We start from the raw sequence: 22,386 nt of genomic DNA, 5'->3' as shown, positions 1-22,386 counted from the left end.
GGCCAGGCCAGGCTGAGTGACCACAGGCTGCACCCTCCCAGGGAGGGAAGGCCTGTGATGTCCTCGTTGGGAAGGTCACAGGGCGGCTGTGTGATCCTGGGCCAGGCCCTTCCCCTTTCTGGTCTGGGCTCTGGCCAGTGACCAGGCTGGATTCCCTTGCCCTCCATGGGCCACTGTCAGAGGTCCAGGCTGGACAAAACAGGCCAGACACAGAGGAAAACAGAGGCCTCCCATTTCTTTTTTCCATGTGTATTTTTTTAATTTTTTATTTTTTTTGTAAAATGTCCCAGTTCTTCCATAACTTATAAACATGATTTATACCGAGGGGTGGATGGGAAAGTGGGCAGGGGCGGGGTGACTGGGGACGCACCTCTCTTTGCTGCCCCCTTGGGGCTAGGCCCATTTGGCCATTTCGGGGGAACGGGGACACCCCAACACCTCCCTGAGGTTGTCTGGCCGCCTCTGCCCCTGGTGCTCAGAATCCCATAGGCCCCTTAACTCCAGAATCGCTTCCTGGACTCCAAGACTACTGGGCACGCGGCCCCTTGTCCTCCACGTCCTGCCGTGCCTGTCCTTCGGAGAATCCCCCCTCAGCTGCTGGGGTGATGGGTCCCCTCCTTTCCGCTGCCCCCTGACCCCCGAGGAGGGAGGGAAGGGAGGGGGAGGGGGGCTCAGGTCTCCCCTCCGTGGCAGGGGGAGGGGGAGGTGGGATCAGAAGGAGAAAGGGCGAGGAAGGCGGGGCCTGTGGGGGCTCAGCCAATGGTGAGGCCAAAGCCGCACTGGAACTTGTTCTTTCGGTGATTCAGGAAGGCCCCGAGGGCCAGTGTCAGGGGCAGCGGCGGGAGCTTCTTCTCCAGCGTGGCGCCCACGATCCAGTTGCTGTCCACAGAGCCTGTGGGTGGACAGCTGTGTGAAGAGCCTCACCCGACACATCAGATACCACCGGCCAGGCCGCTGACTGTACTGTCCCCACCACCCGGAGCCCTCTTCACGCCCCCAAGTGCTTCAGCTCTGAGCTCCGTGACCCCTCCCCTCCAGAAGCCCTCGGCCACCCCGTGGACCACCCTCCCAATCCCAGTCTTGTCCACACCAGGTCGCTGCTCTGTGTGGATGGGCCTGTCCCTGCCACTGTGAGTGACACCCCCACTGGGTGGGGGGAGCCTGGTCACTGTTGTGTCCCCAGCTGGGCACAGAGCAGGTGCTGAGTATCTGCTGAATCAGAGACTGAAATCTCTAGGGCTCATGCCCAGGACCTGATGGGTGTGCAAGTGCCCGCTGCCGTTTGTACCCAATGGAGCTCAAGGACTCACTGAAGGGGAGCAGAGAAGCTACAGTCCAAACGCAGCCTCAGACCCAGGGCTGACTGCAGAGTGAGGACTTAAGGCAGGTTTCAGAGGCAAAACAAACCCCTCTCCCTGGGCCTCCTGGCTACTTTTGTTTAAAAAATTTTTTTTTGCCCACACTGCATGGCTTGTGGGATTTTAGTTCCCTGACCAGGGATTGAACCCGGGCCCTCAGCAGTTGAGAGTGAGACAACTGGACCACCAGGGATTTCCCCTGGCTGCCTTTAGAAGCCTTGAACCAGGGCCACTGAAGCGGCCTTTCCGGGGTGGTCTCCACACACCCCAAACCCGAGAGCCACTGAGGCGCAAGGAGAAACTTAAGATGAGATTCAGTCAGCCTGGGGGAAGGTTGTGTCTGGGTCTGGCTGTGACCAGGGAGCCTCCGTAAGGTGAGACAGTGGGGCAAGGCCGGCTGCGCTCCAACTTGTCTTCTATGCATGAGAAAAAGAAAAGCAAGGGCCATGCATGCAGACTGCTGGAGGGCTGCTGGCTGGGGTGGGGATGGTCCCTGCAAAGCTCAGGGCCCAGGCACCCACCCACCCTCTTAACAAGCATTCCTGGGTAATTTGGGGGCCCAGCATGCTACCCTCTCCCATTTTCTCTGGCCTGTACCCCACTCAGAGCCAAGCCACCTCTTGCTTGTTTCTTGTGTAAGGAAAGGGAGATCTGTACCTTTGAAGAGGAGGTTGGCCTTGGGCAGGTCCAGCTGGTACCCAAAGGAGACACTTGTGTCCTGCATCCTTGTGCTGGCCTCGAACTCCACACCCACCTGCAGCTGGAGGGGCCAGGGCAACACACACGAGTCAGCCTCCTAGGCTGGACTCTCAGGCATGCCAGTCCTGGGCACCCCATACCCAGACAGCCAGTCCCCAGATGGGCTCACCTGGTCACTGGCTTTGTGGTAATACGTTGCATGCATGCCTGCCTGACCCAATGTTACTGTCGCCAACCAGTTGTTCACTGGAAGAGAGCAGGTGGGTTACCAAGGGGGCTTGGGCAGCCAAGGGCCCAGGTTTTGCCCCTTTTCCCTCAGACCCAGGAGTCCAGCCCCCAGCCCCTCCTCCCTTAGTCCCAGGGCTCCGGGCCCCCAGGCTCACATGTGTATTTCCCAGCTAGCGACATAACGGCGCCCTCCTCCCCGGGCCGCCGGTGGTAGACCAGCTCTCCGCCCAGGGCCAGGCACGGTGTGATACTCTGGAGGTAGTGGGCCACGAGGATCCCTGCAGGCGAGAAGTGGAGTCATGACTTCTGAGCTTGGTGGTTAGTTTCCACCCCGTCAAGGCACAGACTGGACTCCCGCTTCCCCGGGCCTCCCACTTGGGCTCCTTGCTAGGGCCGTTCACAGGGCTCTGAGGTCAGCCTCCCATGGCCCCCGGGACCTCATCTACTCTGCATTCACCTCCCTTTACGCAGGAGGCTGCAGAGGCTGAGGAGTCAAGTCGCTCCCACATGGTCACAGGACATGTCAGAGGTAGAGTCCAGGGCTCCCCATCTCCTGAACACAGGCTTCGAGCCACCCTGCCGCCACGACCGGTAGGCGAGAGCACACTGTGGGGGCCAGACGGCCTGGGTTCAAGTCCCAGCCCCAGCACTTGCTGCTGGGGTAATCGAGGGCCACTGGCACCACTCCTCCGTGAGCAGGACACCTCGCAAGACTCTGAGGAAGAGCAGAGCGCTGGATGCAGGCGTGGTGTGCACAAGGCGTGCTCAGCACATGGCCAGGGCCCAGCCGCCACGGAGACCCGACCTGCGGAAGTCCACTTCCCGGGCCCCTCGGCAGCAAGGATGGCTCTAAGGGCCCCTCAGTGTTTGCTAACCACCCACTCCACTGCCGGGCTGAATTCCTCGAGCCCAAGGACTGAGACTGTCTGTCTTTGAGAGCCCAGGAGGGTGGACACCACAGAGGTGATCACTGCGGAGGGGAAGGGCCAGGAAGAGAGGCAGTGGGGGACGCAGAGGGGGTGATGACGGAGAACTGGAAAGCAAGATCACCTCTGTAGAGACGGGGAAGCGATCAGAGATGGAGGTGGATGGCAGGACCTGGAGACGCCCAACCTGAAGGACGGAGCAGGTGAGGACCAGTGAGGTAAGCTTAGAGATGGACACCCAGCAAGAATGGGGAAGACCGGGGCAGGAGGGAAGGAGGTGGGGACCGGCAAGGACAAGGAAAGCGCAGACGTGCAGATGCTTCCCTGGACAGGGATCAGCGGTGCCGAGTGGGGACTGGCCTGAGGGGGCGGGCAGGCCGGAAGGACAGGATGGGACCTGCTGGCGTCTTCAGGCACACCCAGGCGGGGGCTGCCACGGTCAGGGCAGGCTGGAGCTGGCCTCTCCTCGGGAGTGGGTGGCACTGACCCACCTCCTGGCCCCTCCTCCGCCAGCTGGTTGTTAAGCCATCACCAGCACACCTCTGGACAAGAGCAGCCTCTGTCCCAAGAGAAGGGGAACCTCGGGCCCACAGAGAGAAAAGTGACCATCCAGGGGTCACACAGGGACTTCAACTCAAGAGTCTCTGGTCATGGTTCAGACTGAGGGCTTCGAGACCCCGAATTCCTCTCCCACCCCCCATCTCCTCTGCTTGCCTCACCCTCTGGTTCCCAAGCCCTACCCTCCTCCTTGGCCTCCTGCCCCAGTCTCATCCTCTCCAAGCAGCTTCACATGCAGACGGATCTTGTTAAAGCGCACACTCGACCCTGCTCCCCCTGCTCAGAACCTGCCATGACACCCCAGCATCAAGGACACCCTGGCTTCTTAGGACACGGGGGCAAAGCCCCCTGTGGTTCATCCCCAGCTTTCAATCAGACTTCATCCAAGAGCTTCACAAGTCCTTGCACAGTCCTCATCTCCTCACAGGCCTTTTTCTTGAACATCCTGCCCTTTCTAGCACCTCCATCTCCTTCAGATCAGTTTAGTTCAGTTGCTGAGTCGTGTCTGACTCTTTACGACCCCACGGACTGTACCACATCAGGCCTCCCTGTCCATCACCAACTCCCGGAGTTCAGTCAAACTCATGTGCATCGAGTCGGTGATGCCATCCAGCCATCTCATCCTCTGTCGTCTCCTTCTCCTCCTGCCCCCAATCCCTCCCAGCATCAGGGTCTTTTCCAGTGAGTCAGCTCTTCGCATCAGGTGGCCAAAGTATTGGAGTTTCAGCTTCAACATCAGTCCTTCCAATGAACACCCAGGACTGATCTCCTTTAGGATGGAGTGCCTGGAGTGAAGAACCCACTGAGTTCAAAACTCCACGAGAAGGAAAAGAACACTTATTATAGGTCTGAGAGCAAAGAGGTGGCCTCGGACAAGGGGCGGAGTGCGGCTTTCCTGAAACCTGCGGGGCTGGGGCCGCACCTGGCCCCCTGGGGAGGGGGTACACAGCGGGCTCTTGGCTGGGGCCCGACAGAACAGCTTCCTGCCCTCCCCACGCCGCGCTCCCCAGGGCTTTGGCCACACAGCCTTCCTCTGGGAGCACTGCCTTTCTCTTCACCCTCCTCGGTCTAGACACTGGCATCGAGAGACACTGTCCTCATCACTCCAGGCGAGCTGGGCCTTCCTGTTCTAAGCTCTCACAGCAACCTGGACCTCTCCCAAGTAGGCGTTCTCCCAACAGTAACACAGTCACTGTGATTATTTGTCTCAAGGCAAGTGTCTTGGCTACTGGCCAGGGAGGGGCTGTGTGTGTCCCAGGGTGGGCACACACTTGGGGTGCTCAGAACGAAGCCGAGGCCCCAGAGGAGGAGTTGAGGCCAGGGGAGGGGACCAGGTAGTCCGCGGGCTCCTCGTTAGGCCTCAACCATGGTTCCAACGCCAGGCCCTCGGCTTCCTCGCTGTGCGATCCTGGGGCAGGGCTGATTTCACCCCAGACCTTTCCTTCCTCACCTGTGAGAACCCCGATCCCCCTGCCTGTTGTGGGGCGGCCCAGAGACCCTTCCCACAGTGAACCCTAACTAGCTGTGTCTGGTCCCACAAGGGGCTGACGGTCCGCCCACTGATTCCTTCACCAAGGTGCACTTGCTGTGACCGTGTCTTTGAGATGGATGGGGAAACCGAGGCTCAGAATGGGTGGAGCACCAGCTGTCAGTGCTCATGAATAATTACATGAGTAACTACTCATATACTCAGTACTGCCCTGGGCCCAGAAGTTCTGATCGGTGCTTGAGGGGAGGAAGGGACGTCCACAGGGACTAAGAGACAAGAGTGTCACTGGTGGCCTTGGGCTCCAGGGAAGAAAGACCTAGAGGCCAGTGTTGAGGAGCAAGAGAGGCCGATGCTGGTGAGTGTTTGCAGGGGCGGGGGGCCGGGTGCTGTGGACTCTGGAGGTGGCCTCACTGTGTGTCCTTGGGGAAGTACTTGCCCTCTCTGGGCCTCAATCAGACAGAGATGATGGCAGCGCCGCCCCACAGGGCTGTGAAGGATTACACGAGCCAGTCCCTATTGGCTTGAGTGACTGGGTGAAGGCCCGGGTGTGCACAGTATTCCGAGGGCCTGGCAAAGGGCACCAGGTGGGAAATAGGACCTGCGGTGACCGCTGCTCACTCCTTTATGCGCTATTTTCTGAGCGCCTACTCTGTTCCCAGCAGGGTTCCAGGTGCTGGGCGCCTTCACGCCGCACTCACTGCCCAAGAGCCTGCTCTTCCTGATAGAGCTAACAGCAGGCACAAGAATCTGGAATCACCAACTCTACCCTTCTGGTGGGTCAAGCCCCACCCCGCCCCCCAAAATGGCTGACTTCTCAACTCTGACCTCCCTCTTATCTCCCACACGGAATCCGGCAGCAAATACTATTGCTCCGCCTTCAAGGTACATCCAGGCCCCTAACCCCAGACTTCCACTTACCCGCTCCGCTGCCCCCTTGTGGCCTGGTCTCTACACGTGGGCACAAGAGGTCCTGTCAGAAGCTACGTCGGAGGATCCTGTCCCTTTCAAAATCCTCTTGTGGCCTCAGACTCAGCTCTCCAGAGCTTTATGTTTCAGCCCTGCCATCCTGACTTCTACCACTTGCCCTCCTTCCTCATTTGTTACAGCTCCAGTCCTCCTTGATGTTCCAGTGAAGGGTCGTACCTCAGGGCTTTTGCACTCGCTGTTCCTTCCGGCTGAAAAGCTCTTTTCCCACATATCTGCTTGGCACCTTCCCTCACATCCTTCAGTCTTCGTTCAGATATCACCTATGTAATGAGGCCTTCTCTCAAGACTCCACCAGCCCCTCCCGACACCACCATCTTTCCATAGGGCTCCATTACCCATCTGTTTTACTCGTGTCTCTAGAATGGAAGGTTCCAGGGGCTTCCCAGGTGGCGCTAGTGATAAATAACCTACGTGCCAATGCAGGAGATATAAGACACCTGGGTTCAGGTGTCTTATAAGACCCGATATAAGATCCTGGGTCTTATATAAGGTATAAGACCCTGGGTTGGGAAGATCCCCTGGAGAAGGCCATGGCAACCCACTCCAGTATTCTTGCCCGGACTCTCCCATGGACAGAGGAGCCTGGTGGGCTACAGTCCATGGGGTCACAAAGAGTTCAAAAAGAATGAAGTGACTTAGCACATGTGCATGCCTCCCTTAATATACATAATATAAAAATCACCACTAGAATGTCCAGAAGACAGACTTAGTTTTCCTTAGTTCATCACCATATCCTCTGGACATGGAATATATGATTCAGTCAAGAAACATCAAATCAATGTAGAGAAATCAAAGGCAGATGCCCAGAGACAAAAATAAAAAAGGGGGAAGCAGAGAGGAGAGACCAGAAGTACAGACATTAGTCAGCAGGTCCTTGCCCCCCAGCCAACCCAAACAGGAATCTTCCTTGTCACCCTCCACTGCAGACTGACTTGCCTCCCCTCAGCTGCATGTGGACTCCGCCTGCCTTGGGGTCAATCTGTGCCCCCGAGCAACCCCAGAGCCCCAGGAGTGATGCAGCAGCTCATTTCCTTGGGACCCGTCACATGCCTGACCCCATTTGAGACTTTCCACACATGACCTGCTCGACAACCCTGTGAGGCAACCCGATTTTAACAAATGAGGAAGCTGAGGCCCATGAGGGTGATGGAAGCGCCCCCGCCCCACCCCCCGCCCCCAACTGCAGTGAACCCAGTGGCAGAGCTGGGACTTGAACCTGTTTTTTCCCCCACGAGGCTACAAGACCTAATTGATGCTCTGTGTTCTGAAGTCACACCTGTCCCTGAAACCATTTCTTGGATGGCAGAAAAGGAGGGTCAGAGGGAGAAATGGATTTGCTGGGCATGGGGTCTGACCACCTTCCAAGCCCTGTGCCTCTTACCTGAACCCACCAGGACATCTGGGTTCCCCAAAGTGACGGCTGCTGTGAAGTCGGAACCCCGGTACTCCCCATCCACCTGCCAGTTCACAAACTTCGACTGCTGGGTCTGTGGGGGGAGGGCCAAGTATGAGGGTGAAACTGAGCAGGACCCCATGGGGCCTGCCGGTACCAAAGGCCTTTCAGTGGCCTCCCCTTCTTGTTTGTAGGAAAAAGGCTTCCACCTCCTAGACCTTCCCCTAGGGCAGATCCATTTACTCATCAGAGAAGAGAGAGAAAGCAGAAAGAAAGGAAAAGCAATCCGCTAATAGTCACACTATAGTGCCGTGAGGGCTTCTCTTAGGGCTCAGCGGGTAAAGAACCCGCCTGCAATGCAGGAGCCACAGAAGACACAGGTTTGATCCCTGGGTCAGGAAGATTCCCCTGGAGGAGGAAATGGCAACCCACTCCAGTATTCTGAAAAGTTGTCTGAAAAATCCCATGGGCAGAGTAGCCTCGCTGGCTCCAATCCAAAGGGTCGAAAAAAGTCGGATCCAGCTGAATGACTAAGCACAGCACAACAGTGCCATGATAAGGTGGAATCCTAGCTCCTGTCGAGGACATGCTAGGGCCTCCACCCAGGAGGACGGTAACTTCCAGCTGAGCACAAGACGCCTGGCACACCATCCACCCTACGGCCTCACCACTGACCAACCAGAAGAAAGTCACACATCCTGCAGCACCCTGCCCCCAGTTTGCCTTTAAAAGCCCTTCCCTGAAAACTGGGATTCCCTGGTGGCTCAGACAGTAAAGAGTCTGCCCGCAATGTGGGAGACCTGAGTTCAATCCCTGGGTCGGGAAGATCCTCTGGAGGAGGAAATAGCAACCCACTCCAGCATTCTTGCCTGGAAAATCCCATGGACGGAGGAGCCTGGCAGGCTACAGCCCACAGAGTCGCAAAGAGTAGGACATGACTGCGCGACTTCATTCACTCACGCCCTGAAAACTATGCGGGAGTTTGGTCTGTAGAGAACCAGCCACCCGTATTCCTTGCTTAATCTTTGCAATAAGCCTTTCTCTGCTCCAGACTCTGATGGTTCAGTTTGTTTGGCTGCACTGTGCCTTGAGTTCTTGGTTTCAACACCCAAGGGCAGCCTGGGGCTCAGGGAGGCTGGGGGTGTCGCCGACTCCATCCTTCCACTCACCTGGATGGCCATCTTGGACCTGAGGCCAGGGCCCAGCTGATGAATGACCTGAGCATTGAGGCTGCCACTATTATCCATGTCACCCACCAGCACGGGGAATGCCTGTGGGGCAGAGGGCAGGGTTAGAGGTGAGAGGCCTAGCGTCATGGATGGACATGCATGATGGGCTCTGGTGAAAAGCCTAGGACTGGAAAGCCTAGAATGAGATCTTCTCCTCCAGGAAGCCCTCTAAGACCACCTAGGCTGAGTCAGGCTCTCCTCTGGGCTCAGCCTTTGGGTTCCCCCATTTCAGTCCTACTCTCCCTGGACTGTTCCTCTCTGGGGACAAGCTTATTCTCTTTCTCCACTAGGCTGTGAGCCCCTACGGCTGTTTCAGTTACCGCTGTGTCCCCAGAACCACCCAGCACAGAGATGGGCAGGACATGGGGGGGTGCCCTGAAGGTTTGCTGAATAAGTAAGTTTATGGCATGGAAATAGTTAACACAAGCAAAAACCTAATTTAGCCCCCCAACTCCACCTTTGTCCTGCCCCAGCCTCCTCCTGGGCTTCTAGTTTTGCCTTCGCTCTTCTAACCCAGCTTCCGCAGACAGCCTGAGAAATGCTATTTCCAAAGCACTCATATCACCGCATCTTCCCCTCCTTTAAATCTTTCCATGGCTCTCTAGTGCCCCCTAGTGGAAGTTCAAATGCCTGGCTTGGCCTGAGGCCTGCAGGATCTGCAGCCCAGCCCTGCCCACTCTGGGTCATCACTGCCTGGTGACCCTGGTGTCCTCAGACTCACCCAGAGAAGTGGGGGTCAGGATGAAGGAATGACCCAGGTTTCGATGCACCCTGGAGAGACCCAGTTCCCACCTCCCCACAGCACCAGCAGCCCAGCTTTCTTCGACTGACTGGCTACATTATTTGTTAGAAGAAAGATACAATGAATGAATGGCAAAAGGTACCTCACCTCTGTGGGACTCAGCTGCTTCGTCCCCACGTATGTGACCCCGAAGTGGTAGTTGGACTCCCCGATTGTGCTGAGGGCTACTGTGTGGTTCACCTGGGAGAAGAGGGAGGGCTGTGGTAATGAGCCTGTGGGTCACTCCCCAAGGAACCCAGCTGAGCCCATTTCCAGGTTAGCTCCCCTCCAGCCTGGGATGGGGGATGCTTGCCAATCTGACTTCCCTGTCAGGGCATCTCTGGGCATGGTAGGGGATGAAGACTGGGAGGTGTGGCCTGACTAGATTAGACACTCAAGAGAAGGGATGTGTGGGAGCATACCTGGTACTTCATCCCTGCCTGGATGTTGGTTGTGGGGGCGGGTCCCTAAACCCTGCCACTGCCCCCAAATTGAGTGGTCAGCCTGGCACTGTCTCTGGTGTCTTTAAGTATCAAGGAGCCCAAATGTTTAAGGAGGAGTTAAAGGACTGGAGAAGGGAATGGCAACCCACTCCAGTACTCTTGCCTGGAAAATCCCATGGACTGAGAAGTCTGGTAAGCTACAGTCCATGGGGTTGCAAAGAGTTGGACATGACTGAGCAACTTCACTTTCACTAAAGGACTGTATGTGCAGATGCAGAGGGATGGCTGGGATGACCTCTGGAGGATAATGGCACAAGAAAGGCTCACCTGGAAATGATTACTCAACCCTTTGTTGACTGTGAGCTTCACACCTTCCATCTGAATAGGAAACAGCTCTGAAGGAGAGAAAAATGCTGTCACACTTCAACACACACGCTCCATCTCTCATCCCTTTCTTCTCTATGGTCCCCACTCTCCCTTCTCCAGGAGCCCACAACCAGCACACTGCACAAAGCACCTCATCCAGTAAAGAGGCAGAACAGCCCAGAGGATGGGCTCAGGACCAAAGCCTTTGCCTGCATCCAAATTCCAGTGCCACCATCTACTACTTGTGTGACCTTAGGCAAATTATTTTATCCATGTCAAATCTATCTGTTAGTTGAAGATGCTCACCACATAGAAATACTGCAAGGATTTAATGAGTTAACACACACTGAATGCCAGAACAGTGCTCAATAACCCACCACCACTTTCGCTACCACAATTACTCCAAGCCAGGATCCAGAAGCCTTGGGTTCCACCCCCCACTGACCCATTGCTGACACTGTGACCTTGGGCCTCGGTTTCCCTCCCGATCACATGAGGCTGGCTTGGCCGATTCCTGGGGCACATGAGGTCCTTCAGGGCTTTCTGTACCGCTCCGGCATTCCATCCTGAGGTTCCATCATTTGATCCCATCATTCTAAGCCCCAGGTTCAACATTCCACTATTCGATCCCAACGTCAACTCCTAACGCTCTGTTAAATGATTCCAATGGTCCGTGCCAATTCCCAAGGTCCTCAGTGCGCTCCTCCTTCCCCCGAGATCCGGGCCATCACACCCCTGCCAGGCCCCTAGCCCCTCACCCTTGCACTTCCGGTGGCACTCCTCGAACGTGCCCGGGTTGGGCAGGCAGCCGCAGGCCCCATCGTCCCCGGTCCCTCCAGCGCTGGCAGCCGCAGTCCCGGGGGTCCGTTCGGAACCTCGACCTGTGCCAGCCCCAGCGCCCAGGCCGCCCCCGAGTGGCGGCAAAGTGAAGCCGGGAGGAGAGGGCGGAGGTGGCGGCAGTCCCACGAGGGGAGGCGCAGGCGGCGGCGGCGGCCCTGCGGGCGGCGAGCTAGCGGCCAATACGTTCCCCATGGTCGCCTGCAAGGGGAAAGGTCAGAGGGCAGAGGTCAAGGCTCGCAGGCTCCAGGCTTCGTCTCCAGCCAACACCCCCCAGCCCCCCCCCGCTCTGAACCCCAATTCTTACGCGCGGTAGCGCCTCCTCCCGGTCCGGGCTCCGCTCCCACCCCGTGGGCCACGCGCAACCGAACACGCTGCCGCCGCCGCCGCCACGGTCGCCCCGCCCCACCTAGCCCATTGGTTTAGCGGGCCCTGAGGTCCTCCCGCCAGCTGCAGGGTCTGGCCTTACTATTGGAGTCATAGATGAGAGTCCCACCCACCTATTTGGAACGTCCTTTTCTGTTGGTTCCCACTTGCAGACAGGTCACAGCACACCTCCGTGCCCTTCCCATTGGCTTGGGGAGCCCACGCCGATTGGCTCGCGATGCCGCGGGTTCCAGGGCTCACCCACCATTGGTCTGTGCTGCTCACTTTGCACCGCCCATTGACGTAACACTCCCGCCCCATTCCCGAAGGCGTCCCTCTTTCGATTCCGCCCCGCGGCGAAGTTGTTAATGATAATTGGTCGGCCTTGGCCTTTCCAGCTTTTTGATTGGCTCCTTCAGGTACAGTGGGTCGGACCCTGGTGTCGTAAGCCATCTTGTGTGTTCATTGGCTAACGTGCGAGGGTCAAGGGACACGGAGTAAGATGGGTTGCGCAGCAGAGGCTGCTAGGCAGCAAGGTCAGGCCTCGAGTCCCACCAGGCACCGCGGCAAAGGGGCGGCCCCCTAGTCCGAAGTCGGAGACCGAAAGACGGAAGTGCTAGCCCTTCCCACAGTGCCACGGGGAGAATTCTAACCCGTTTTGTGAACTCTGTTCTGCTTCTTGTTACCCACAATGCCTCTTACCTATTTAACGGGACAGTTGCCGTAGGCCCACCCATTTCGTTACCCATCATGCTTTCTGTGTCTTTCCCCCAACCCTTGCCTCAGTCACTGAAGCTTCTATCTTTGGCCCATTCATTCCTATCCCATTACCCATCATGCCTTCTTCTCCATTCATTTCAGCTTAGTTGCCTGTACGACCTTTAGCCCTTTTACGCCTTTAGCCCTTTCATTTCCCACATTCTTTTTTTTTTAAGTATGTATCTATTAATATTTGGCTGCATGGCTAGACATGTGGGATCTTTAGTTGTGACCTGTGAATTCTTAGTTGCAGCACGCGGAATCTAGTTCCCTGCCCAGGGATGGAACCCTGTCCGCCTGCATTGGGAGCTGCAGAGTCTTAGCTGCTGGACCACCATGGAATTCCTCCAGCATTCTTCTAGCTGTACCTTAATTGAGCATCAGGCTTTATGTCTATTGCTCAACTTGCCTGTGGCCCCTATTTCTCCCTTATTCATTCCAATACCCCTAGCTCTTTCAGAATTTTCCACAGTTTATTGTGATCCACACAGTCAAAGGCTTTGGCATAGTCAATAAAGCAGAAATAGATGTTTTTCTGGAACTCTTGCTTTTTCGATGATCCAGAGGATGTTGGCAATTTGATCTCTGGTTCCTCTGCCTTTTCTAAAACCAGCTTGAACATCTGGAAGTTCACGGTTCACATATTGCTGAAGCCTGGCTTGGAGAATTTTGAGCATTACTTTACTAGCGTGTGAGATGAGTGCAATTGTGTGGTAGTTTGAGCATTCTTTGGCATCGCTTTTCTTTGGGATTGGAATGAAAACTGACCTTTTCCAGTCCTGTGGCCACTGCTGAGTTTTCCAAATTTGCTGGCATATTGAGTGCAGCACTTTCACAGCATCATCTTTCAGGATTTGAAATAGCTCAACTGGAATTCCATCACCTCCACTAGCTTTGTTCATAGTCATGCTTCCTAAGGCCCACTTGATTTTGCACTCCAGAATGTCTGGCTCTAGGTGAGTGATCACACCATCTTGATTATCTGGTTCGTGAAGATCTTTTTTGTACAGTTCTTCTGTGTATTCTTGCCACCTCTTCTTAATATCTTCTGCTTCTGTTAGGTCCATACCATTTCTGTCCTTTATCGAGTCCATCTTTGCATGAAATGTTCCCGTGGTATCTCTAATTCTCTTGAAGAGATCTCTAGTCTTTCCTGTTCTGTTGTTTTCCTCTATTTCTTTGCATTGATTGCTGAGGAAAGCTTTCTTATCTCTCCTTGCTATTCTTTGGAACTCTGCATTCAGATCTTATATCTTTCCTTTTCTCCTTTGCTTTTCGCTTCTCTTCTTTTCACAGCTATTTGTAAGGCCTCCTCAGACAGCCATTTTGCTTTTTTGCATTTCTTTTCCATGGGGATGGTCTTGATCCCTGTCTCCTGTACAATGTCATGGACCTCCATCCATAGTTCATCAGGTACTCTATCTATCAGATCTAGTCCCTTAAATCTATTTCTCACTTCCACTGTATAATAGTAAGGGATTTGATTTAGGTCATACCTGAATGGTCTAGTGGTTTTCCCTACTTTCTTCAATTTAAGTCTGAATTTGGCAATAAGGAGTTCATGACCTGAGCCACAGTCAGCTCCCAGTCTTGTTTTCGCTGACTGTATAGAGCTTCTCCATCTTTGGCTGCAAAGAATATAATCAATCTGATTTCAGTGTTGACTATGTGGATCACAATAAACTGTGGAAAATTCTGAAAGAGATGGGAATACCAGACCACCTGACCTACCTCTTGAGAAACCTATATGCAGGTCAGGAAGCAACAGTTAGAACTGGACATGGAACAACAAACTGGTTCCATGTCTTTTCCAATAGGAAAAGGAGTACGTCAAGGCTGTATATTGTCACCCTGCTTATTTAACTTATATGCAGAGTACATCACGAGAAACGCTGGGCTGGAAGAGGCACAAGCTGAAATCAAGATTGCCGGGAGAAATATCAATAACCTCAGATATGCAGATGATACCACTCTTATGGCAGAAAGTGAAGAGGAGCTAAAGAGCCTCTTGATGAAAGTGAAAGAGGAGAGTGAAAAGGTTGGCTTAAAGCTCAACATTCAGAAAACTAAGATCATGGCGTCTGGTCCCATCACTTCATGGGAAGTAGACAGGGAAACAGTGGAAGCAGTGTCAGACTTTATTTTTCTGGGCTCCAAAATCACTGCAGATGGTGATTGCAGCCATGAAATTAAAAGACGCTTACTCCTTGGAAGGAAAGTTATGACCAACCTAGATAGCATATTCAAAAGCAGAGACATTACTTTGCCAACAAAGGTCCGTCTAGTCAAGGCTATGGTTTTTCCAGTGGTCATGTATGGATGTGAGAGTTGGACTGTGAAGAAAGCTGAGCACCAAAGAATTGATGCTTTTGAACTGTGGTGTTGGAGAAGACTCTTGAGAGTCCCTTGCTCTGCGAGGAGGTCCAACCAGTCCATTCTAAAGGAGATCGGTCCTGGGTGTTCATTGGAAGGACTGATGCTAAAGCTGAAACTCCAATACTTTGGGCACCTCATGCGAAGAGTTGACTCATTGAAAAAGACTGATGCTGGGAGGGATTGGGGGCAGGAGGAGAAGGGGACCGCAGAGGATGAGATGGCTCGATGGCATCACTGACTCGATGGACATGAATTTGGGTAAACTCTGGGAGTTGGTGATGGACAGGGAGGCCTGGTGTGCTGTGATTCATGGGGTTGCAAAGAGTCAGACACGACTGAGCAACTGAACTGAACTGACCGACCCCTGGCTCATTCATTGAGATCTATTGCCCATCATGCCCTGAGCTCCTATCACAACATTATTCATAAGTTTGCCTTTTGCCTACTCTTAATCATTACACCCCTGCCCCTTGTACTTAGTTACTGCTATTTCTACTTTGTTCCATTTATTTCTGCCCATTACCCATTAGACTGCTGTTGTAGATTATTTTTCCTTATGCCCTGGACTCCTCCCGCTCCTTCCATTAACCATGGCTTATGCATTTTTGCTCATTATCCCCGCACTTATCTTTTTCATATCTTTGGTCCTTTTCTTTTTGTTTGTAACCTATCTTAACTTCTAGTCTACTGATTCCCTCAAGCCCTGGACCCTGCCCTGCTGCCCATTCATTACCCATTATGTTCCACCCCTATCCCCTAAACAGCGCACAGAAAACACCAGTTGAGATCTGGTCAAAGTACACACTCATATTTTGTAGGAAATGCTATATTAACAACCACATCCCCTATCCCTAACCCAGCTGATCCACTCCCCCCCCCCCAACCCCCAGGGAGATGTTTGGGTCCAATCCCACTGGGCAGGAGTAAAAGGACTCAGTAGTCTTCAAAGTAACAGCAAATTCTTCTTCCAAGGTTGGCATCAGCAAGGCACACTCTGCATGAGGCTCACCCCATGTAGCCCTGAGCTGGGGCTTAATTCTCTGGAGACAGGAATTGGGGTACTGGGCGCACAGGGAAGAAGGGTCGGTACCCTGAGACTCCTGCCTGCAGGAGGGAGGAGATGGGGAAGTTCCTCTTTGGGCTGGGGAATCCCCTCCCTCCACCTTTAAGGGACAGGGTGGGGAATGGGTGACAGAGGCTCTGCTGCCTGGAGGGCTCAGGTCTGAGCAGCAGGATGGCCCCAACACCCACCCCAGCATATCTAGTAGGAGTTACTGCCTGAGGAAGAATCAGGTCTGGGGTCTTCTTTGGGATTTGGGAGGAGTCTGGAGATGGTGGGCCGTGAGAGGTATAATCTATGTCTGGTGAATCCTTGGGTAAGAGTTTTTGCAGAAACCTACCTTCTCCAGCCCCTGCTAAGGTTATCAGATTTCCACTGTCATGGCCAATTTCTCTGAATCAGAGATCATTGATTAGAGGTCACAGTGGAGCCAGCAAGGTAGAAGTCAAAGATGAGATGCATGGGTGCTGACTGACAGTGGCTGGGCCCGAGCCAGGGACCCCAGATCCCTGGCAAAAGTTAAGATATCAAAAAATGAGAGGTGAAAGGGCAAGGCCACGGTGGCTCACACATACATGGCCCGGGACATGACAAAGCCTTTGCCCTGGTAGGACTCAGGGGGGCTGGAGTAGGACAGGGCGTCGTAGATGGGGTTGATCTTGTCCATATAGTCTTCCTCCTCCTCCTCGTCCTCTAGATCCAGGGAGACCCTCTCCACAGCAGGTGGCCCTGGGGGCACCAGGATGGGGGACCCCAGGCTTGTGGCCCCAAGGATCAGGGGCCCTGACCGCTCTTCCAAGGTGGGCAGCTCATGGTATCGAGGCATTTCCTGGGAATGGGGAGGGAATGAGCCCAAGGTTACCTCTTGAGCATGACACAGAATCCCAGTTTGCTCCTTGACCCTCAAATCCTGACCACCGTCTCCCCATGCCAACCAGATCAGACCTCACCCTATGTCACCCCCTGTTCCCTGGGTTGATATTGGGATAATCATGTAGGTGGTTCTTAACTCAAAGCCCAGAGCATGGGCCCTACCCCGTTGATCCTAAGTCTCTCCTTTTCTTTTGATCATTGAAAACCTGGTCTTTCCCGATGAGCCTTTGAATTCAATCTTGACCTAAACTTAAGCTCTACCTTTGAAACTTGACTTGTTCTCAAACTCAACATCCAACCCCTGACCTCCAGGAGGCCACTGAGGGGAATGACTGTCTGTCTTGTCCCAGCTCCAGGCACAGTATCTGGCAAATGGAGATACTCAACTGGTCCTCTTTGATAGAGTGATTTTAACTCTCATCCCTTGTCCTTGGACTTTCAAAACCATGACCGTCCTCACTGAATCCTAAATACATCTCAATCCTCTAAGCTCTGACCAGAGATACAGCCCTGAACTTGAGTTGTAACCTTTAAATCCTTGATCTGTTATGTAAGATTCTGTGTGCGTGCTCAGTCGTGTCTAACTCTGTGGGACTCTGTGGGCTGTAGCCTGCCAGGTTCCTCTGTCCATGGGATTCTTCAGGCAAGAATACTGGAGTGAGTTGCCATTTCCTACTCTAGGGGATCTTACCGACCCAGAGTCCTGCGTCTCGTGCATTGGCAGGCAGATTCTTTACCACTAGCACCACCTGGGAAGCCTCCTCTTATGTAAGGAGGCCCTTAAACTCAGATCCCAAATCCACCCTTGACCTTTCCTGAGTTCCTACCTGCTCGGCACATGAGACACCAGCATCAAAGTAGGGGGTCTTGAGTGGGCTGTGCTCCGAGGCCCCCAGGGTGAAGAGCTGGGAGGGCTTCGATGGGAGAGAGAGGGACAAGTCAGGACCACCCCCCTATCCTGACAGCCTCTTCCCCCAAGTTCCCAATTCCAGCCCTGGCCTCAGTGGGGGAAGGTGGGTGGGGAGGTGGGGGCAGCCTGGGCTCCAGGGAAAGTGCTTACCATCTCTGGTTCCTCCAGCTTTGCCTTCGGGGTCGGTGGCTTGTATGAGGGAGGTCCCTCCAGTCTGTGGGGTAGGAGGTAAGTCAGGTGGAGGCTAAGCCCCGAGAAGCCCTCTATTCCAGAGCCACTGCACATCTCTTTCCTCTTCCTGATCTCCCTTTTCCACCACCCACCTCCCCTTCCCCTGCTGTCTCCTACTCATTCCATGAATTTCTCTTCTTCCAGGAAGTTCTCCTGACTCTCCAGGAGGAGCCAGAGTTCCTGTTATAGGATCATAGCTAGCTATGCGTCTCTAATGGGGCACGTACTGAGTTTGTATTTGAAATATCACTTCTGATCTCATTCAACAATTGTATCCCGCTGCGAACAGTGTGAGGGGAGAAAAATGAGATTTGTGCTGTGTTCCCAGAACCCACGATGAGGAGCATCAGGACATATTTGGAGAAAGACAGAATGAGAACTTCCATGGTGGTCCAGTGATTAAGAATTTGCCTGCTACTGCAGGGGACACGGGTTCGATCCCTGGTCCGGAAACTAAGACCCTATGTGCCGTGAGCCAAATAAACCCATGGGCCACAACTGCTGAGCCTGCATCTAGAGCCACAGGCTACGATACTGAAGCCAGCGCACCTAGAGCCTGTGCTCTGCAGCAACAGAAGGCACCACAGTGAGGAGCCTGTGCACCATAGCTAAGAGTAGCTTCTGCTCGCTGTGACTGCAGAAAGCCGGGGCGCAGCAGTGAAGGCCCGGCGCAGCCAAAGAAATAATTTTAAAAAGAGAATGAAAAGAATGAGTGAAATGCTTTCCTGTCGCCCAAACTATATTAAATTCCCTCATTCTGCACATCCACAGACCAGAGTATCCTGTATATATAATAATGGCGGGTGCTCACTACACCTTCAATCCCTAGCTCAGATGTCCCTGCCTCCAGGAAGCCCTCCCTGATCTTTCAGGCTGAGTCAGGTGCTCTCTGTAGCCGCGCTCAGCTCCTTCAGCTTCCCTAGCCCATTCCTAGCCATCCTGGACTGTCATTGGGGATGGATCTGTCTTCTCCAGACTGTGAACCCCAGGAGCTCAAGGCCAGCGCCATCTCAGACACCACTGGGTCTCACGGGCTTAGAAGATGAGAACATCAGCAGGTTGTTGGTTTACATTGACTAGATGATTCAGACTGGTTCACAAACTTCCATGTGCATCTTAGGGAGCTTGTTATAATATAGACGCCAAGCCCTTCTTGTGAAAATGCTGATTTAGTAGGTTTGGGGTGAGCCCAGGAAGGTGCATTTTTAACAAGTGCTCCCCTCACACACACTGGGTCACATTATATCAGAAGCATTTTGCCCGCAAAACTTTCTTGCTGAACAAATTTCAGCAAGTGATTTCAGCTCTCTGAACCTGTTTCCTCTTTGAGAAGATGTATATCCTTAGCTCTGTCTGAGAATCTAGGTTTCCTTGATACGATATGTTGATGTGTGTGGATATCTTTTATTTACACTTTAAATTTATTATTTTTTGGACTTTTTTTAGAAGGCTTATTTATTTATTTGGCTGTGCTGAGTCTTCCCTAAGGTGCATGGGCTTCTCTTGTTGCAGAGCACAGGCTCTAGGCGCACGGGCTCAGTATGTGTGATGCAAAGGATTGGTTGCTCTGTAGCATGTGGGATCCTGTGGGACAAGGGATCAAATCCATGTCCCCTGCATGGGCAGGTGGATTCTTAACTACTGGACCACCAGAGAAGCCCTTTTTTGGACACCTTTTAAGTGTTTTGTCTCATCATTGTGTTCCTAAATTTAAGGGCCTCGCCCCACGGGGATACTTTCTGAATTACCTACTGAATGAACAAATGGATGAATGGATATGAGGCTTCATTGAGATCACAAGTACGATGCCTCTTATCAAGTCTCCACAAGATGCTGTAGAGATGTCAGGATGCCTCTCATAACAAGTGCTCTACAGAGAGAAGTAGAGCTAGTTTCCCCTCATATCCCCAATATTCCTCTTTTTTCACAGTAATACGGATTTTGACTGGGCATGTGGCCACCCAGAATAAAGACTACATTTCCCAGCTTCCTCTGCAGCTAGGGCAGCCATGTGACTAGACCCTGGCCAATGGGAAATGAGAGAATGTGATGGTTCCCTTACAGGACTGCCCTCTATTTCCATTTCCCCTTCCCACTGGCAGGCAGGGTGGTCCTTGAGGCCAGGATGGCCATGTCTGGTTGTCCTTATAGACAATGATAAGAGAGAAGGGAGCCATCTTGGAATGTCAAAGAAGGGAAGGCAGAACAACAAGATAGCAGGAACCTGGACTCTGATGACATCACAGAGCAGAGTTTTCATGGCCATGATTTCTAGAAAATAAACCCTCCTCTCCACCCCATTTAAGTCCTGGTCATTTTGGACCACTCTGTTTCACAGAGTTGATACCGTGCAGGGTCCTGTGGGGGTCCTGGGGCACAAGGCCTTTCTGTGTCCCCCATTTCTTTGTTTATAGGAAACACCCTTCATTCAGCCTCCATGACCTTCCCTGAGTGCCAATGGGGAGATTCAAGCAGTTGTTACTGAGGGAAGGCAGGAGATGCAAGACCAGGGAGAAACAGTTAAGAGCAGCCTTGGGCCAAGGTCCTGTTTCCCTATTAATGGATACACTCACAACAATATCTTTGAACTACTCTGCACATAAAGAAATCCCCTCCAGGTGGGAGAAGCAACTGGTTAATGATGATAAGTGGCCCACAGGCATGTAGACCCCAGACCAGTTGGACCTGAAGCTTGATGCTGCTGACTCCTACTTACCTCACCACCGACCCATCAGAAGAATGTCCATGGGATGATCGCACCCTCTTTGAATAATTACTATAAAACTTCTCAATATCTTCCCCAAGTTAGGACACTTGGGTTCTGAGGGCAGTAGCCCACTGTGTCCCCCTTTGCCTGGCAAAGCAATAAAGCTACTCTTTTCTGGGTGTGTGCTAAGTCGATTCAGTGGTGTATGATTCTTTGCGACCCTCTGGACAGTAGCCTGCCAGTCATCCCAAATTCTGTCTTGGAGATTCGATTCAGCACTGGTGTGCAGAGAAGCTGAGCCATTTCAGCGTCACAACCATTGCCAACGACTTTCTCCCAGCCTCCTCCCCCAGCCTGTGCACCCCGGTCCTGGGACCCCTCCCCCATCCACTTCTTAGGACCCTTCACTCACTCCTCCTCCTCCTCTGCCCCCTGCAGCCTCTGCTCCTTCCGCTGCTGCCTGCAGATCAGGATGCCCGTGGCGGCCACAGCAGTAGCGATGATGGCGGCGATGATGCCCCCAATGATGCCCCCTGTGGCCCCTGCTCCAGCTGTGTTGGATGTTTCTGCAAGGAGGAGGACAGCGTGAGGGAGTCTCCAGGAGGAAGCCACACAAGGCCTTATTCCCAGTCCCACCCCACCCTCCAGTCACCACCTGCCTGCCTACCACCTCTCCCAAGGGCAGATGACATTCTTTTTATTCACTTAATCCTCATTGAGCATTTGTTGTGTGATAGAATGGTGAATAAAACATGCAAAAGCGCCAGTCCCATGGGACAAATGTTTTGTCGGGCAGGGAGGCCACAAGTAGAGAAATAGACATAATAGCTAATGTGCCAGGTGACAGACAGCAAATGATAGAGGGTAATCGTAGGGGACTTCCCTCGTGTCGAAGTGGATAGGAATCCACCTGCCCATGGCGGGGACATGGGTTCCATCCCTGGTCCGAGAAGGTTCCACATCCTGCGGGGCAACTAAGCCCGTGCGTCACAACTACTGAGCCCACGCTCTAGAGCCACCAAGCAGCAACTACTGAAGCCTGCATGCCTAGAGCCCCATGCTCTGCAACGAGAAGCCACCACAGGGAGAAGTCCGCGCACTGCAATGAAGACCCAGGACAGCCAAAAAATCCAATTTTATATATATATATATATATATATATATATATATATACACACACACACACACACACACACACACACACTTCCCTGGTGGCTCAGATGGTAAAGTGCCAGTCTGCAATGCGGGAGACCTGGGTTTGATCCCTGGGTAGGGAAGATCCCCTGGAGAAGGAAATGGCAGCCCAATCCAGTATTCTTGCCTGGAAAATCCCATGGATGGAGGGGCCTGGTAGGCTGCAGTCCTGGGGTCGCTACGAGTCGGATATGACTGAGCGACTTCACTTTCACTTTTCACTTTCATGCATTGGAGAAGGAAATGGCAGCCCAATCCAGTATTCTTGCCTGGAAAATCCCATGGATGGAGGGGCCTGGTAGGCTGCAGTCCTGGGGTCGCTACGAGTCGGATATGACTGAGCGACTTCACTTTCACTTTTCACTTTCATGCATTGGAGAAGGAAATGGCAACCCACTCCAGTGTTCTTGCCTGGAGAATCCCAGGGATGGGGGAGCCTGGTGGGCCGCCGTCTATGGGATCATACAGAGTCGGACATGACTGAAGTGACTTAGCAGCAGCAGCAGTATATATATACTTCCCTGGTGGCTCAGATGGTAAAGTGCCTGTCTGCAATGCGGGAGACCCAGGTTCGATCCCTGGGTAGGGAAGATCCCCTGGAGAAGGAAATGGCAGC

At 53.4% G+C, this 22,386-nt stretch overlaps 2 protein-coding genes and 1 non-coding gene across 4 annotated transcripts in view; 1 reads left to right on the top strand and 2 right to left on the bottom strand.

The window, feature by feature from the left end:
- Positions 1 to 233: 233 nt before the first annotated feature.
- TOMM40 (translocase of outer mitochondrial membrane 40) lies at positions 234 to 11,740 on the bottom strand. The gene is made up of 10 exons (XM_055552788.1): positions 11,602 to 11,740; positions 11,216 to 11,495; positions 10,419 to 10,486; positions 9,757 to 9,849; positions 8,808 to 8,909; positions 7,627 to 7,732; positions 2,441 to 2,563; positions 2,227 to 2,303; positions 2,016 to 2,118; positions 234 to 892 (listed from the first exon to the last, which is right to left on the bottom strand). Exons 2-10 carry the CDS (start codon positions 11,487 to 11,489, stop codon positions 753 to 755), a joined length of 1,086 nt encoding a protein of 361 aa, XP_055408763.1. The 5' UTR covers positions 11,490 to 11,495; positions 11,602 to 11,740; the 3' UTR covers positions 234 to 752.
- Positions 11,741 to 15,622: 3,882 nt separating this feature from the next.
- NECTIN2 (nectin cell adhesion molecule 2) overlaps positions 15,623 to 22,386 on the bottom strand; it is a 32,946-nt gene continuing 26,182 nt past the window's right edge. Inside the window, exons 6-9 of one of the 2 annotated variants that reach the window (XM_055552515.1) lie at positions 20,989 to 21,142; positions 17,789 to 17,852; positions 17,556 to 17,642; positions 15,623 to 16,684 (exon numbers count right to left, since the gene is read on the bottom strand). In XM_055552515.1, the coding sequence (XP_055408490.1) occupies positions 16,421 to 16,684; positions 17,556 to 17,642; positions 17,789 to 17,852; positions 20,989 to 21,142 (569 nt within the window). In that variant the 3' untranslated portion in view covers positions 15,623 to 16,420. The remainder of the gene's footprint in view (positions 16,685 to 17,555; positions 17,643 to 17,788; positions 17,853 to 20,988; positions 21,143 to 22,386) is intronic. The other variant, XM_055552516.1, reaches the window with a different exon arrangement.
- TRNAC-GCA (transfer RNA cysteine (anticodon GCA)) lies at positions 22,289 to 22,360 on the top strand. The gene has a single exon. It is a non-coding gene; the product is annotated as a tRNA-Cys (tRNA).

This window comes from Bubalus kerabau, chromosome 17 (assembly GCF_029407905.1).
Source record: "Bubalus kerabau isolate K-KA32 ecotype Philippines breed swamp buffalo chromosome 17, PCC_UOA_SB_1v2, whole genome shotgun sequence".
Classification (NCBI taxonomy): Eukaryota; Metazoa; Chordata; class Mammalia; order Artiodactyla; family Bovidae; genus Bubalus; species Bubalus kerabau.
The sequence above is the reverse complement of the archived record's forward strand: the minus strand, read 5'-3'. Positions and strand labels throughout refer to the sequence as shown.